The sequence below is a fragment of the Colletotrichum paranaense genome (genome assembly GCF_030867605.1).
Source record: "Colletotrichum paranaense strain IMI 384185 chromosome Unknown Scaffold_3.1, whole genome shotgun sequence".
Lineage (NCBI taxonomy): Eukaryota > Fungi > Ascomycota > Sordariomycetes > Glomerellales > Glomerellaceae > Colletotrichum > Colletotrichum paranaense.
The window spans coordinates 3,933,915-3,949,873 of NW_026848961.1; the positions used below are offsets into that span (position 1 = coordinate 3,933,915).

General features: G+C 53.9%; 6 protein-coding genes across 6 annotated transcripts; 3 read left to right on the forward strand and 3 right to left on the reverse strand.

Annotated features, from left to right (window-relative positions):
• Positions 1-671: 671 nt before the first annotated feature.
• CPAR01_04891 (SUR7 protein) lies at positions 672-1,660 on the forward strand (the record flags this gene model as incomplete). Its single annotated transcript, XM_060489171.1, has 2 exons — positions 672-1,083; positions 1,149-1,660. 2 exons carry the CDS (start codon positions 672-674, stop codon positions 1,658-1,660), a joined length of 924 nt encoding a protein of 307 aa, XP_060353377.1.
• Positions 1,661-2,430: 770 nt separating this feature from the next.
• CPAR01_04892 (large conductance mechanosensitive channel protein) lies at positions 2,431-3,474 on the forward strand (the record flags this gene model as incomplete). The annotated part of the gene is made up of 4 exons (XM_060489172.1): positions 2,431-2,609; positions 2,806-3,006; positions 3,172-3,316; positions 3,412-3,474. The coding sequence occupies 4 exons, from the start codon at positions 2,431-2,433 to the stop codon at positions 3,472-3,474; spliced, it is 588 nt and encodes a 195-aa protein (XP_060353378.1).
• A 1,233-nt stretch (positions 3,475-4,707) lies between these two features.
• On the reverse strand, positions 4,708-5,469 carry CPAR01_04893 (uncharacterized protein; the record flags this gene model as incomplete). Its single annotated transcript, XM_060489173.1, has 2 exons — positions 4,708-5,092; positions 5,201-5,469. The coding sequence occupies 2 exons, from the start codon at positions 5,467-5,469 to the stop codon at positions 4,708-4,710; spliced, it is 654 nt and encodes a 217-aa protein (XP_060353379.1).
• Positions 5,470-8,414: 2,945 nt separating this feature from the next.
• Positions 8,415-9,221, forward strand: CPAR01_04894 (uncharacterized protein; the record flags this gene model as incomplete). The annotated part of the gene is made up of 3 exons (XM_060489174.1): positions 8,415-8,567; positions 8,643-8,779; positions 8,855-9,221. 3 exons carry the CDS (start codon positions 8,415-8,417, stop codon positions 9,219-9,221), a joined length of 657 nt encoding a protein of 218 aa, XP_060353380.1.
• Positions 9,222-10,299: 1,078 nt separating this feature from the next.
• On the reverse strand, positions 10,300-11,651 carry CPAR01_04895 (glycosyl hydrolase family 76; the record flags this gene model as incomplete). The annotated part of the gene is made up of 3 exons (XM_060489175.1): positions 10,300-11,331; positions 11,425-11,513; positions 11,558-11,651. 3 exons carry the CDS (start codon positions 11,649-11,651, stop codon positions 10,300-10,302), a joined length of 1,215 nt encoding a protein of 404 aa, XP_060353381.1.
• Positions 11,652-14,591: 2,940 nt separating this feature from the next.
• CPAR01_04896 (histidinol-phosphate aminotransferase) lies at positions 14,592-15,918 on the reverse strand (the record flags this gene model as incomplete). Its single annotated transcript, XM_060489176.1, has 2 exons — positions 14,592-15,765; positions 15,845-15,918. 2 exons carry the CDS (start codon positions 15,916-15,918, stop codon positions 14,592-14,594), a joined length of 1,248 nt encoding a protein of 415 aa, XP_060353382.1.
• Positions 15,919-15,959: the final 41 nt, after the last annotated feature.

The following is a 15,959-nucleotide window of genomic DNA, read 5'->3' on the forward strand; positions in this document are numbered from 1 at the left end:
ACCTGCACATCCACAACCCGAACAACAAGTCACCAACCACACACCCTTCTTCCATGACTAAAGATCTTGGCCACGTCAGGCTCGACCTAGACCTGCTGTGTTGTTCAACGCCTCACCAAGCAAAGATGATGTCTCCCTGCCTGTGGATTCTTGCACTTGTTCGTGGCACCCACGTTGTGCTAAGACGCCCAAGTTCCAACTACCGCCCTACCTTCCACCCCCCGTAGCATATGCGCCTACTCTAATCATGGTTTTGCCCCCAGTACAGGCGAGTGACGCTGATGGGGCCGCGGGCCTTGTTCCTGTCCATCGTCTCCATCACAGCATTCTTTCACCTCCAGTCAGGGTCCCCTCGGTTGCATCATTGCCGGTCCAGGGTCTTGGATGGCTGGTTCGATATGATTCACCCATTGATCCTAGGCTACTTGGTCTTCCTCAATAAGGCCTGGACCCCTTTGCTACCTTTAAAGTCTTTCAGTCGCGGGGCCTTTCGATTTTGAACACCACGTTTCCAAGTGACAGGCAGTACCTACCATAAGTCTCTCGACAAACCTCTGGTCCGCGGTCACAAAGTCCCGCTGTGTACCCAAACAATCTACAACCAAACCCCGTCTCCATCCAACCATTCTTTCATTTTTTCAACGCGAGCAAAATCAGCCAATACCGACAACATGCATTTCACCGTGATAGTACCGTTGGTACTGTCCATCGTGGCATTCGTCCTCTCATTCCTCGCCCTCTTCGCCGGGCACAAGGAGGGATTCATGGAGGACTACGACGTCGTCCGCCTCAACACCTCGACCCTGGGCCACAACCTCATCCCCTCCGCAACCTCGGAGGCTGATCCCGCTGCTACCACCGGCAGCTTCCTCGACAAATTCATCGACGGCGTAGGCGATAAGGTGTCCGACGTCCTCAACGATATCGGCAATGATGTCGCTGACCGCCTCGCCGACGAGTTGGGAATCTCCGAGTGGTACTCCCTGCACCTGATGGACGTGTGCCACGGCCAATTTTCGCCCAACGTCACGGCGCCCAACGTCTGGCTGAACGTCACGAACTGCACCCAGCCGTCCCCTGGTCGTAAGTAAACTCCCGCTAGTACCTTGCCCTATCGTCTGTCATGGAAGCTAACATGGAAACACTAGCAAACGTGAACCTCACCAAGATGCTGGACCAAGAACTCGAAATAGGCCCTCTCAGCCTGAGCCTGTCTGACCTCAACTGGCCCGACACCATCGAGGACGCCATGGACAAAGTCAACAAGGCCCTCCTCGCCATCTTTGTCCTCTACGTCATGGGCATCGGCTTCTCTGGCCTCGCCATCCTCGGCTCGCTGGCCGCTTTCTTCCTCGGCTTCAAGAAGCGCATGACGCTCACCAACTTTGCCTTCGCCTTTCTGGCGGCTCTCGTGCTCTTTGCCGGCAGTCTCGTCACGACTATCGGCGCGAAGGAGGGCGCGAAGCAGATCACCGACATTGGCGAGGACGTCGGCATCTCGGCAAAGGTCGGGCAGAAGTTTATGATTATCTCCTGGGTGGCCTTCGCCGTCATGTTTGCGGCGTCCGTGTACTGGGTCACGCAGTTCTGCGCTGAGAGGCGGTCGCGCAGAGCGCCGCGCGGTTATACCGAGAAGCGCCATAAGAAGGGCAGCTTCTAAGATTCGAAGCAGCATTCTCGCCGGTTTGACTCGTCAAGAGTCGTCAAACCATAGGTGCGCCTTCACTTCTCTCAGATTGAGAAACCGCAGTACGAAAGCGATGTATTTGAAACGATACCCTTGTCGTGTTTGCCCCGATAGCTGGCATATCATGGCTATTCCCGACGTCACGATCCTTTTTTTAAACCCTGTCCAAGATACCATTGTCGCGATATATAAAACCAGAGTACACCATTTCATAGCATTACTTCTAGAACCACATCAATAAAGATGTCATCATTCAAGGAAACCCAGTGCCGGCTGTTGACACTCCCAGTCCATCGTTGGTGAGACTATAGCTGTGATTGTAACTTCCTCTGTATAAATGAATATGAGTCAAGTTCAACTTCAATATGAGAACTCACGAATGAGGTATGATGAGCTGTCGAACTTCGTTCACGCTCTTCAACATCGGAATCTGCCTTCGGAGGAGACCCACCCCGGCTCCGGCGTCACGCACCCCGGAATGTGGGGTACGTCATTCCTCCCCAAACAGGCAACAACCACCATGTCTCAACCTTGGTCAAACGGACCCAACCTTGACCGTCGCCTTAGGCGCGCCACACTTCAACTACACTTCACCTCAAGGGCGCTTCAACTCTCTTACTTCACCGCCGTCGCACCGTTGCATACCACGCTTTCACGGCTGTGAAGTTCCGTATCTCCTCGTTCTCCTTTTTACCCTCAAGTATAGTGCGTCTCCTCCCCCCTGTCGGTAGAGCACCGTCAAGATGCCCTCCCTCCCGTTCTCAGACCGCATCTCCTCCGCGGCGAACATGCAAGGCCGCAACGACAACGGCGAAGAGGAATCCCTCCTTGGACGGGGCCAGCAAAAGGTGCGGCGTTTCTGGGATGGCTTCATCGACTTTGCCCTGCAGGGTAACATTCTCGAGATCGCCTTTGGTTTGATGTAAGCACCTATCCCCCTAATTATGCTCGACAAGCATGCCATCCCCAAGTATGAGGAGACGACTCAAGAGCAGGTCCCTCTTATATCAACAACGCTTACATGCAATAATGTTGTTTGCGAGTGTCAGCCAGCTTCATGTTGGACTTTTGCCAATATGAACGGGGATCCTGGTAGATTGACACATACTGCTTGATAGCATCGCGGCCGCCTTCACGACCCTCGTCAACAACTTTGTGCAGAACATCATCATGCCGCCCATCTCCGTCATCTTCCCACTCAACCGCAACATGGAAGAAAAGTTCGCCGTCCTAAAGGGCGGCCCGAACTACACCCACGACAACAAGTACACGACCCTCGAGCGCGCCAAGGATGATGGTGCCGTCGTCTTAGCTTACGGGTAAGATTCTCCTTTAGTTCACGCACCTTAACTCTGCTTGATCATCACCACGGAAAGACTTCATGTGGTATCGGGTTCGTCCTCGTCCGGAAACATCCGCATTTGTGACTCTGAGGGATTACACACCCAAAGAAACTCGCTCAACCGTCTCTAACCCCCACATAGCTCATTCCTCAACCAACTCGTATCCTTCCTCTGCGTTGGCATCTCGCTCTACGGACTGGCCCACGTCTTCCAGTTCTTCTCCCGGGAGCCGATTATTAAGCATACCGTTAAGTGCAAGTATTGCCGCAAGCGAATCAGCAATAAGGTAAGCCCTTTCTTCCACCCCCCTTCCCTCGGGTCTCAGGCACCCCTGAGATGACGGAAGAAGAGAGCTCGTTGAAGCTAATGTATCGAGCGTAGGCACAACGCTGCGTCAACTGCACCAGCTGGCAGGACGGACGTGAGGACCGGGCTCATCAGTAATGAGGCCCTCCTCTAGTTCTTCTTTATAATGTTGATGGGATCGTGCTCGAGGGGTTTTGCTTTTCTTTCTCAAACTGGTATTCAAGCATGTCAGGAGTGGGTTTGGCAGGGCAGCATCATGAAAGTCGGGTGTTGGGTGTCGGTGTGTCCATGAGTATTATTCCAGCATAGCAGGGTCTGGAGTTGACAGAGTTCAGTGCCGTTTCGTGATTTATAAAGTATTCACAGCATCATCATTGAAAACCAAGTCCATATTCTTTCTTCAATGAAGTGACTGAATCTACTTTACCACATATTCATATCCGTGTTAATCCAAACACTCTCACTACTTGATGAGATGCGGCTACGTCACGCTCTGCAATACCCCTCTACTCTACTCGCCAACACTGTACTTTCCCAAGGATCCCATCTCGCACCGTTATACGCACGCTGTTTTTTTTCTTTGCCGCTTCATCAAACACCAGGCATCGTTTCTTCTGCAACGCCCCCGTTCCGCCTGAAATACTCCTTTTGCGCGCGCGGCGACATGATGTGGCGGAATGTTATGAACGCTACACAACAGAGGATGAAGACACCGCCCACGCACGCTAACGCGATACCGGCCTGCACGCTGGGTTCCATTGCTTAACTTGCTTCTGTAATTCTGCGAGGAGAGAGAGAGAGAGAGAGAGAGAGAGAGAGAGAGAGAGCGGGGTCCGAAAAGAAAGAGATTGTTGTCCCTTGGCTTGCAAGTATGAATTCAATTCCTGGTTTGAGACTGTGGGAAAGGCGAGACGCGGGCAGTTTGCAATCTTTCATCTGGCTAAGTGGTGGACACTGGGGAAGTAAGAGGTGGGAAATAAATTATGCTTCAATAGGATTGTATCTATATAATATGCTGCTCATGTACAAGAACTATCGCGATTCATTGCCCAGCTGTGCTGAGACTGGTTCGGCAAACAATTCTTTGGTTGTCGTCACCATGACCGCCAAAGAGAAAGAGAAAAGCCTTTCTTTGACTCACACAAAGTCAACGAGGTGAAGGGAAATCATCGCCACAACAGGCAACAAAAGGTCATTCTTGACAATGAATGAGAAACAAGCATGTTGTTATAGTTTTGACAGTCATTATGCGTCAAAAAAGGCCGCAAAATTATTCGCGAGGCTGCCTGTTGCTGTTCCCATAATATACCCAATGCTCGATGCCTCGACCGAAACAACATCTTCAAAGACCTGGCTCTGCCACCAGCATACTTAGAACATCATGAACCCAACTGCAGCAATTGCGCCAGCAAGAAGACCGTCCCGGGCGACACGGGGTGCAGCGGCGTTAGGCGTTGACGTCGAAGAGGCCTGCGCACTCGTGGCCGATGCAGCGGACCCGGACCCGGACCCGGACCCGCTCTGCGCCGATCCCGAGGAGGACGCCGTGGCCGTTGCAGTCGCAGTCGCAGTAGCGCCGGTCTGAGCTTGCTGCAATTTCTCCAGGCCAGCGGTGACGGTGAGGGGAACGTAGAGGCTTGTAGCCGTCAGAGGCGAAAGTCTCATGTTGGCCATCATGGCGGTGTTTCCGCTCTTTGTGACAATCTGCTGGTAGTCCAGGCCATCACCTGAAACGGTACCAATGTACTCGATTGATCTGGAAAAAAGAATATTCAGCGACCATGGTCAAGATTTTCAACCGCCCACTATCGGATGCGCCTGGGTGACGGAATGACGAGTAGATTAGAGTGTGGGGACGACTTACACTCCGCTGGCAGTATGGTCAATGTGAAGTTCCATGGTCGACGGCCCTCCCACGAGGGTCATCAAGGCGGAGGGGTCGGCGCGACATTGATAATTCGTGCTGTTGGTCTGGCAGCTCACGATGTACGTTGTCGCGGTGGGATTAGCGTCCTTGATGGACGCGTCGTAGGGGTTGTCACCGAAATAGGGGTTGAGGACGCTGATCACGGACGTGGTTTGCGCCGCGGTGATGCCCACGAAGGCTAACAAGGCTGTCGTGCAGTACTTCATCTTGTGATCAGTACGTAATTAAGAGGGCAAAGAAAGATGTCCTCGTAAATATCGCGGCGAGGCAATGTTTTTTCCTTGGCTGGCCATGGTGGTCAATTTCCCGGCAAAGCTGTGCCGCAGGCTTACTGGAGGAATTGGGCCCGATAGTCCATGGCCATTTCTGGTCAAGCGCTCGTGTCATCGTGTGTTGGTAGCGAGAAAAAAATAACAATAAACCAAAGCTCCAAAACGGCAGTCCAGACTGCTGTTGGCAAGCAATACTCCGATTGGACGCAGCGCAACAACGTTGGCTGTCATTCTGATGAAGAAAATCAAACGTTTTGTGTTATGGAAGTGATGCCACAAAACGACTTATTGCGAACCCGAATGATTGAGGCTCGCTGGCACACTGAATAGCTTCGCACACTATAATTTCTGAAAAATCGGACTGTGACCTCTGTGCACCACGCAATTGTTTGTACGAAATATGAGGTAGCTGGCAATATGTTGTACTCGTCCCCTAGAGATGCTCGTTTTGGTGGAGTGCATCGTGTATCCTGCACTAAAAAAGGCATTTATTGCTGTTAACTAATACGCAGGTTAAAACTCGTCTAGCATCGGCATGCTGTAGACAGACGTTAGCGATTGGGCACTATGGCATGGGCGTGGTAGTTGTGCAAGTTGGAGCTGAGTTTATTTTGACATCTTCCGGTCTGCGACTCTGCGGGCCTAGATTCGCCGAACTGTAGCAGTGAGTTTACTAGGACGCTTCAGTTGCAGGATGCCCCGGGCGGGAGCAGGACGGGTCGGATGAAATGGCAACATCGAAAGCCCTTGCTGGTTGAGCTCGGCGTGAGTGATGGGATGAAAGATGGAACGAACTCGTTGGAACAGTCGCTCAGAATGATCTTGTGGCCAGTGCACAGAGACGCACACAGTACAGATCGAGACTGAGTTTAGCAGTGCGACTGACTCCAACGTTGAGATGGTCACAAAGACGAAGGCGTGGTCACCGGCGAGAGCCGAGATAATCGTCTACCGCGCGTGGGTAGAAAGTAGATGCATCTGCAGCGGTGGATAATGACCACACATTGGGTCCTGCCTAACACGGATGAGGGAGTTGCAGCGAGCGGAAAGAGGGCCCCGAGACTCGCAGTCGGAGCCTATCAAACAGCAAATCGAGGCGGAATCGGCTCCCACTTGGACTTCACTTCCACTCGGGGTCCAGATATCGTATGTTCCACGTTGACGAGGGCATGGTCAATTCTGATCAGCTGCGATCGAAAGGTATCCAGGAAAGATCCGACAAAAGGAACCGTTGGGTGGCGGGGAGGTGAGACCGAGACCGTGATGTTTCTGAAGAGTGATTTTCTGGTCAGGCCGGGTTGTGGGCATGAAGTCCCGGAGTGATGTCCAGCATTAACGACGGGATGGGAAGGTGCTGGTGTTTTGGTCGAGGTTTCCTCATGGGATGCAAGTTACCTAAGCCTCCTCTGGCAAGGCATGACCGCAAGAGTCACTGTTGTGAGTTGCGACTTCCTCAGTAGCGCAGCGGAGCGGGGACGAACGGGCATGACGGGGGCATGGGGAGGCCACGGGGGGGAACAGCCAACCCCTGCCGGTTCCTGCCTGGCTGGCAACGTCCGGCCAGTCAGATGGCCAGTGATAAGAGGACCGTCTCCAGTCCGGGCGCCCGTGCCCACCCAGCTCATATTATTATTTTTTTCGAAATTCGCGGTCTTGGCATTTCTTGGCCTTCTTCCCTTCCATCCTCTCATCGTCGCCCGTTTTGTTTCCCTCGCCCAGCTGCCAATGTCCACCACTAGTATTGGATGATCCAGCAGCCATCGGCCCTTGGCCATCAGGCGAGCCGCGGTGGATGCTACGGATACAGTGGTACACGCACACACTGCAGATACCTACTCCGTACGCACGCTACGGTTACCCAGCTATTATCGCACGCATTGAATCGCCCCCAAGATGGAGGTGCTCAGCTCGCATTACACCCACTGCCTGCAATGCAGCAGCAGGTCTGCTGCTGGGTTGCCTTTTGGGAAGGCCGTTGACGGTTGAAGTCTCAACCTGACTGAACTGACGGGAAACGCCGTTGTTACGAGGAAGCCAGCCTACGGAGCACACCTTACGCATACAGTGAGCATGAGGTCTGCCGAGACAAGGGCAAGCCACCTTCGTCTCCCGTGGGTCGTGGACCTTTGACCCTCTCACACATTCGCCGAGTCTCCAAAGGGCGCCGTACCATCTTGTCCAAAAGTCTTGGCTTTCGTCCCATTTTGCCAAAAGAATGCCAATCGCTCACCTACTCTCCCGCCCAGCCTTGGCCGGCAAGGACGGCGCATTGGCAAAGGCTGCAAAGTCCTCAATCTCTCTCCGACACGTCTTTCTACTCACCTGAAAGTTGAGCCGCTCCCCTTTGCTCGCAATACTGCTGTCACGACAGTAAATCTCCTTCACCGGAAACCCCTCCTCATTCTCTCGGCTCCGTTCCTAGCTTGCTCTTTTAAGGAAACGGACCCCTCCGACCAAGACGCAACCTTTCCCTGCTTGCTGACAGCTTCCGCTTTGCTGTATTCGTCGTACCTTATGCCATCGCTACAACCGCGAAACACCCGCTACGACCGTCCCATGCTATAACCAGGGTCGCTCACCACCGCCGCATACGAACAAACCCACTCTCCGCCCCAAAGAACGGCCAACGGCCTTTCCTCCGACCTTTCTCCTACTTTGACAGGGAAATCAACGGCGTGTCACCGAGTCCCCGTCTGGCTCCCCCAGCTTCAACACCCGCCCTGTCAGCCTGGTCCGCTGCATTGCATAACCTTGCCTTGCCAGTATTGGTAGCTGTCCGACCCATGAACCGCCTCCGGTGGCTAGCTCGTTGACGTCAAGCACTGCTGCACCTTTCGACCGGCTCGAGACTCGACCAATCCACATTCTACGTCGCCACGATGAGGTGCTCGCAGCCTTCCGCCGCTCTGCTGTCACTGTGTTTCCTTTTCTCGAATGCCGTCCTCGCCGATGATACGACCACTGTTCCGATCTACCTGCCGCACTATGATGCGAATAGCTGGTCGCAGCTGCGGGGGAGTGTAATTTCAAGTGTATGAGCATCCCAATGCTGCCGGAGCTTCCTATCGAATGCGATTGCTGTGATCTAACTATTTGCGCCACCGTAGAATGCCAAAGAAACAACATATACCGTCTTCTGCCCGCCACAAACAAGCCCCAATTGCGACCTAGCCATTGAGTTCCCCTTCGTCTTCTCCGAGGGCGAGAGCACGCTTCAGTTCCACGGCACCAAGACATCAACTCTGTAGGTTCTCGCCTCCCGCAACACGTGCGTCGCTTGGGAAGGAGTGGGACAACTAATTTTGACGTGGGCGGACAGCATCGCCGATCTGGGCTGCACATTGAGCGGGACGACAGCTGCGACATGTTCAGGATACTCGAGTCTGAAGAGCGGATACATTAACGGCAAATTGACGGGCCCGACCGAGGTGTCATGGACATCGACCATGACCGGCTCTGAGGTGGAATGGGGTATTCTCACTATGGCCGAGGAGCCCGCGGCTACAGCAACCCCAGCGACGACAACAACTGCCGACAACTCGAACTTTGACGACTTCTTGTACACGGATAGCCTGTCGCCTTCATTACCTGCCGAAACCAACCCGAGCGCTGCCCCTCGTCTTGGTCGCGGCTGGGCTCTCATTGCATCAGTATGCAGCATGGCAGTTGTCGCGTTGGTGGCATAACCGGCGACGTTTCTACGCTCTCAGACTACCTACCTACGGCACACTATACCCACAATGGCGATCACAAATGATCCGCTACTCGGAACCCGAAAGAAAACGAAATAGAGAGCGGCATCATCATCATGGAAAGGCAACATACGAAGCAGATCAAAACTAGGAACCTGGATCTCGGGACAACGATTTGGAGAGGGTGACACATTATTGGAGTTTTGCCCTCATGTCAGCATAAAGGGGGAAGCAAGTGGAGTGTCGTTGGCGAGCCCATTGTCTTTTCTACCCACAGAGCTTTGTCATTTCTCGCAATGTGCTCCTTTTTGGAGTTATACCCCGTATCGGCGTTGAATTTATTTACGATCAAGGGCTCAACGGCAAATATAGACATGGAAAGGACAGGAGATGATTCCTAGTCCTATGATTCTTTGTGCAACCAGTTTCATCGAAAATTCATGTCGTTTATCCACCGAGAACATGCCCATCAAAACAATCTGTCACTCATCTCATCATCTTAGAATGAACGGATCCTTCGAGCAGTCACACGTTTGACAGGATCCCCGCCAGATTGGTCGGCAGTCCTGCGTTACGCTCCACGCAAGACAACATGTGCGAGGAACGCGGACAGCTATTATACTCGCCTCTTGGACGATCGATTCTTCACTAAGCAGCAGGGCGACAAGCATGATGTGTTAATTTGAGGTCTTGAACACTAGAAACTTTCAGGGGTATGTATAGTCTTTCATATGTTCAGAAATGATGCCTTTACCCAACGCCAGTTACGCCTATTTTCCCTAGATTCCTTTCTATACAAGAGGGAAATGCCAAAATAGCAACATGGCGCCCAAGACGCTTGTGTATGTACATTTGAATAAGATGTTTACTGCGCCACTTTGGCTCGGGACGGTGGCGGGAGGCGGGTCAGTGGTCGAATTACTCGTCGAGTTGTCGGTTGCATTCGTGAGGCTGGCGCAATGCCCGTCAGCGGTTGATCCCCCGTTGGCTCATTATCCACTGAATGCACAGCGCAGGACACAGAAGGACGCAAAGAGGGTTGGTTTCCGCAACGGAGGTTGTCGCAAAAAACCTACTGGCTAACGACGAGACCCTGGATAATCTCGAGCGCGCTCATGGTCTGGCCCAGGCCGTAGCTGCCGTCGTCGCCGTCGACGTACCACTTTTGCCCGCACGTCACGTTGCCCGCCGTGGCCTCGCAGACTTTGGCCGCCGCGAGCGCGCTCGGGATCAGGATCTCCTTGACCTCGGGCAGCAGGGCGGGCATGACGACGGCGGACTGCCACATGAAGCGCGAGAGGTAGCCCTTGAACGTCTTCATGTCCGTGTTGCAGGTGCCGACCGTCTCGCACGCGGGCTCGTACATGATGTTTGTGCTGTTCTCGTTGAGGGAGAAGAAGCTCTTGCGCGCCGTGGCGAGCATCTTCGTCGCGCGGTCCGCCCAGAGGGCGTCGCCCGTGTGGTTGGCCATGACGGCCGCGCCGTAGAGGTAGATGCCCGTGGAGTAGGTGAAGGAGACGTAGTTCGTCTTTGTGCAGTTGTCGCGCGAGTCGGCGCCGTCGTAGACTTTGAGGTCGGCGTCGAGGAAGCCGACGGCGGCGGACCAGTCCCAGACGTACGAGGCCCAGTCTGCGTAGCGGGAGTCGTTCGTCGCGGCGGCGAGGCGGGCGCCGAGCTGGAAGAAGCCGCCGTTGCTGACGCTGTTTTTGTAGTTGAGGCCGTTGGGGTTGGACTCGTAGATTTGCCAGAGGAGCCCGCCGCCGCAGTGCGTCATGTTCCAGCGGCCCGCGAGGGAGTTGAAGATGTTGCGGCCCATTTGGAGCCAGGCGGGGGCCCCCGTCGAAGGATCGGGGTCGGGGAAGTTGCGCTCGGCGGCGGACATGACGGCGAAGCCCCAGAAGCCGAGGTCGTCGTTTCCTTCTTCGAGTTCGTGCTCGGGGGGCATGAAGTCATAGTTGGGCCCCGTGTTTACTTTTGCGGTCAGGGCTTGGGTCAGGACTGCGTTGTAGGTTGCGTCGCCTGTGTAGTGGAAGTAGTCCATCATGATGCCCCAGAGGGCGCCGGCTTGCCACCAGTAGTATGGTTCCGGGAGGTCGCCAACCATCTATGGAGATTGTCTTGTCAGTTCTTGTACTCGATGTCGAGACTATCCTTCTCGTTCGTGGAGACCTGAATTGTCTGTTCTAGGTTGTCATACCTTGGGATCGCTGGAGACGTTTCCGCTGTAGTAAGACATGGCACCGAAAGCCAGACTGCCGGCAATAGCCTTGACGGAGTCTTGGGGCTCTGTTAGCAAAAAGCCTTGCACAGTTGAGACTTTGGGCACCAACCTGCGTTATTTACATCGAGCGTCTTGGGCGATGTGAAGGCGGAGACCGCCGTAATAGCCACGGAGGCGATGAGAGCGGGCTTAATGAGGACCATGGTGATGATACCAGGAGCTGATCTACAGACTTTGGGCGCGGTGGGTTGTCACCGTTCTGATGATAGGACAGTGTCTTCAAGAGACCAATTACTTATCCAGCGCCTTTCACAAAGGAATGTTTCGGATATAGCAAAGTAGGGAATACTCCGTCAAAGAGGGACGTAGGGTGAGAGAAGACAGTATTTCCTAAAGGAATGGCTTTTTTGGGTGAAAGAGGGCGAGAAACAAGCAGCGAAACAGCTCACGAGAAACGAGAGAAGGTTGAGAAGCGAAAGTGGCAGCGTATAGTTTAGGTAATGAACAGGCAAGAAAGTATCCGATCTACATACAGGGCAACCGAGGCGTTCCTCTTAATGAGTGAAAAGGAACGTCGCAACCAGGGGGGCGAAGAGGGCAGTTCGCTGTTCAGGTCCCGGCGCGCGGTTCGTGAGGTGGCACTAGGAGCGTTGAGGGGTGAAGTTCAAGGAATAGACGGCAGCTCCGGCCAATGGGGGGGGGGGGCCACTCGCTGAACTTTTGGTTCGACTCAGCCCACCTTTCATCCCATGTTCCATCTCTTTTAGACTTCTTGACAACTGCTCGTACAAAAAAGTCTCCTTGCCCACATGAATCCCGCCGGTCTCCCCCCTGACTCTTAGGGCGGGCGGTTGTGAGCTTGGGTGTAGACAGGGGCTTCGACTGGGTCATCTCCCCATGTTTTGAGAAGCGCGGCGGCGGCCTTTAGTCAGGTACGCACATACGGATGTATATACTTGCAGACTGGAGACGCTGCGCTGTCACTGGGCTGAAGAGCTGAGGAGGAGGGGTGGTTGACTGGTCGAAAGGGGAAGTTCCAACGGGACCAGAGCCGCCGAAAAGGGGGAGGGGGATGCGGGAGAGCGGGGTGTGGGCGGTTTGTGTGGTTCTCAATGCAAGCTTACAATGAACAAACTTGCATGAAGAAAGGGTATTTCGAATTGTGATTGACAGGCCAGCGTTGTACCGGGACAACCCATGGCAGATCGAAAGAGGATGGGATCATAGAAGGCCTCTGGCTCTTTTGGAGTACTGCTGTCCAGACATGTTGCAAGGCCAGCAATAACCAGGCAGGATGTCGACGATTGGGTCAGTGATTGGGCGCTTGTTTGGAGGAGTGGTGAGAAACCCTTGGACGGGATGATCTACTTGAGAGCCGCTAGCTCGGGTTACCGTTACCTCCAGCTCAACACATGAAACAGCGACGGCACCCAATTTTAGCCCTTGCCTAATGGAGAATGGCGGGGGCCTGGGGGTGCCTATCGGCAACCATGATTTCTGGAAATGGTTGACAAAACGGCGGTTGTTTTTTTTCCCTCTTCTGTGGTGGCGCCGTGCCAAATGCCGGGTCTCGTAAACAATGTGGAAAAGGTAACGGATTGGTTCTCGATGGCGCGTTGCTAGCAGTCCATTTCTCAAATCTACTTGGGTCGTCGATTGAAAGCCAGGCAAGCACTGGCAGGGTCAATGGGCAAAGGCGACGACTCAACTGGATCAGAACTAATAAGGCAGATTATCAAGTCCTCATGGCTGTCGACATTTCGAAGAAACCCGGTGTGATAGCATATGGCTCTTGTCCAACGGTTGCGATTGATTGATTGTCTTGCCCGACGCAGTTGCTCAAAATCACGTGATCATGATGGGGCCGAACGCTTGAAGCCATCACGATCATCTCAGGCGTTTAAGATATGAGAGCTGGGGGCCGTACGCAGTAGTACATAATTATTTCTGAGATAAAGAAGTCATCACTCTGCTATTGGAAACCTATAATGACGAGCACTATATATTTCAAATTAAGAGTAATAAAACAAAACGTAAAAGAAAAAAGAATGGTCAATGGAGGTTCCAAAGCAGGCGCATCACGGACTACTTAAGACTTCACGACCTTCTCCCCTCGGCCACCTAGGCGGCCGACCCTTTTGTCGGGATAGTAACAAGAATAGTTCTCTATATTGCCCCTTCGGCTGTCGTCTGAGGTTGCAGATTGATGCCGCTCACATACATGCAGGGTGCCCAGCTAAACACTAGCAAATTCCCTATTATCTTGACATTAAAGGGACCTCGTCAATGCCTACCTACAGGCAATTTCCCCGAGATAATACTTTAATACTTCTTGTACGGCAAGGAGTAGGGGTGAGTTTCCCACACCCCCTAGTGAACGAGACCCGACTTCTCCTACTCACGAGACATTTCGTACGCACATGGTAAGAATTAGCTGGAGATACATAGGAAACGTCTGGGGCATTGATTTTCCGTGTTTACTCTGGGAATATGCTGCGAACCCATCTTCAACAAGATTGTCATGGGGCACACAAGACTGATACATACGTCCGAATAGCACTTTAATCTTTGCTGCTCATGATATGAAACAGCCCAAATTAGAGTGCAGTCATCTCCAACCTGAAGCAAAGAAAGCTTGCGCAGTCAGGGATACCGATCCTGGTGGTGGTGATTCCTTTCTACATGTATCTCATGGTGACTCACTCCGGTCTCTATCAGCGACTCATTGATCCTTCATGTCAACTGACAATATAGATACATGATAGTCATTAAGATAAAACAGCCATCCTCAACTAAGAGGCAACTTACACACGCCCACCTACTGCTTCGTCATCGCTTTAAGGCAGGTGATGAGGTTGTTGTAGTGGACGTTGATGTCTCGAGGAAGACGCCGGAAGAGGCAGCCGAGGAGATTCTCGATCATGTGCTCAAGATACAGAAACAGACGCCAGTCCTAGACGTTTAATTACGAATTCATCAGAAAGAGAAAACTTGGGTTAAGGCATAAATGTCTAATCTTTATGCCTCCATATGATTTCCCACCGTCCCATCGCCCCGACCGAACACGTTCAATGCTATATGAAACACTTTTATTTGGCCGTCTTCCCATCATCTATCAATGCCTCGTTATAAACCAGTCCCATCTATGCGACCACCCCGTTCGCCGCCGCCTCCTTCTCCTCGTCCGGCTGCCGCGCAGCTCCGCGCACCTCGGCCAGAACCTTGGCAATGGAGGCAAGGAACCTCGTGACCTCGTCCTCGGTACCAATCGTAATTCTCAAACACCCAAGACAGCCGTGCTCCTTACCGCGGAACCGCACTACGACGCCCTTGTTCTCCGCAAGGCGCTCATACACGGCCAACGCCGTGACGTTGTCCGGCTGGCCCGCCGCGTCCAGCATCTCGTACAACAAAAAGTTACTCTCCGTGCCGCCGCGCAGCCTGCCGACGCCAGGTACCCGGGGAAGCTCGGCAATAATACGGTCCCGCTGCGTCAGAATCTTGGCGCGGTTATCCCGCATGACGGCCAACCCCTTGTCGGAGACGGCGTACTGCGCGAGCGCGCTGGTCGGCGTGGAGATGTTATACGGCGCTTTCATGGCGTTGAGCAGGCGCGCGACGGGCGGGGAAGCGAACGCGGCGCCGAGGCGGATGCCCGCCATGCCGAACGCCTTGGAGAGGGTCTGCATCACGACGAGGTTGGGCCACTCGAGCACCCACTCGGCCATGGAGCTGCCCTCGGGCGCGAAGTCGATGTAGGCCTCGTCGAGGACGACGATGCCGTTCCACGTCGGGTGCTCCAGCACGCGCTGGACGTCCTCCTTCGCTAGCACGGATCCCGTCGGGTTCCCGGGGGTGCAGAGGTACACGAGCTTGATGTTGTTGTCCGGCTCGCTCAGCGCGGCGAGGATGCCGTCCGTGTCCATGCCGAATTCGGGGGCGGCCTTCAGCGGGACCTTGACGATGCTCACGTCGTTGATCTGCGCCGAGACGGAGTACATGCCGTAGGTGGGCGGGCACGTCAGGATGCGGTCCTTGCCGGGGGCGCAGAAGCAGCGCAGCAGGGCGTCGATGGCCTCGTCGCTGCCGACGCCGACAAAGAGGTTCGCGGGGGCGAGGTCCTTTGCCGTGTGGGTGTGGGTGTTGCGCAGGCGGCAGAGGAGCTGCTTGAGTTCCGGTTGGTGAGGGTCCGGGTAGCGGTTCAGGCCTTTGAAGTCGATGCCTAGGTTGCCGGCCTCGAAGTCGGACTGCAGCGAGGGCCCGTAGGCGTTTTCGTTTGCGTCGAGGAGAACGTTTGTGCCGTCATCTTTGTAGTCGCTGAAGAGTGGTGTCAGAGATGGGGAGTGTTTATGAGAGTCTTGTGAGTGAGCTTTTTTGGCGAGTGAGAGAAACTTACTCTCTTGCGCAGCGATAAGGCTCGAGGGCTAGAATATTCGGGCGCGCACACGTTTCGAGGTTAAAAGGCGACATTGTGGCTTGGGTATCTGGAGAGTCTATTCTGGTCAGATGCT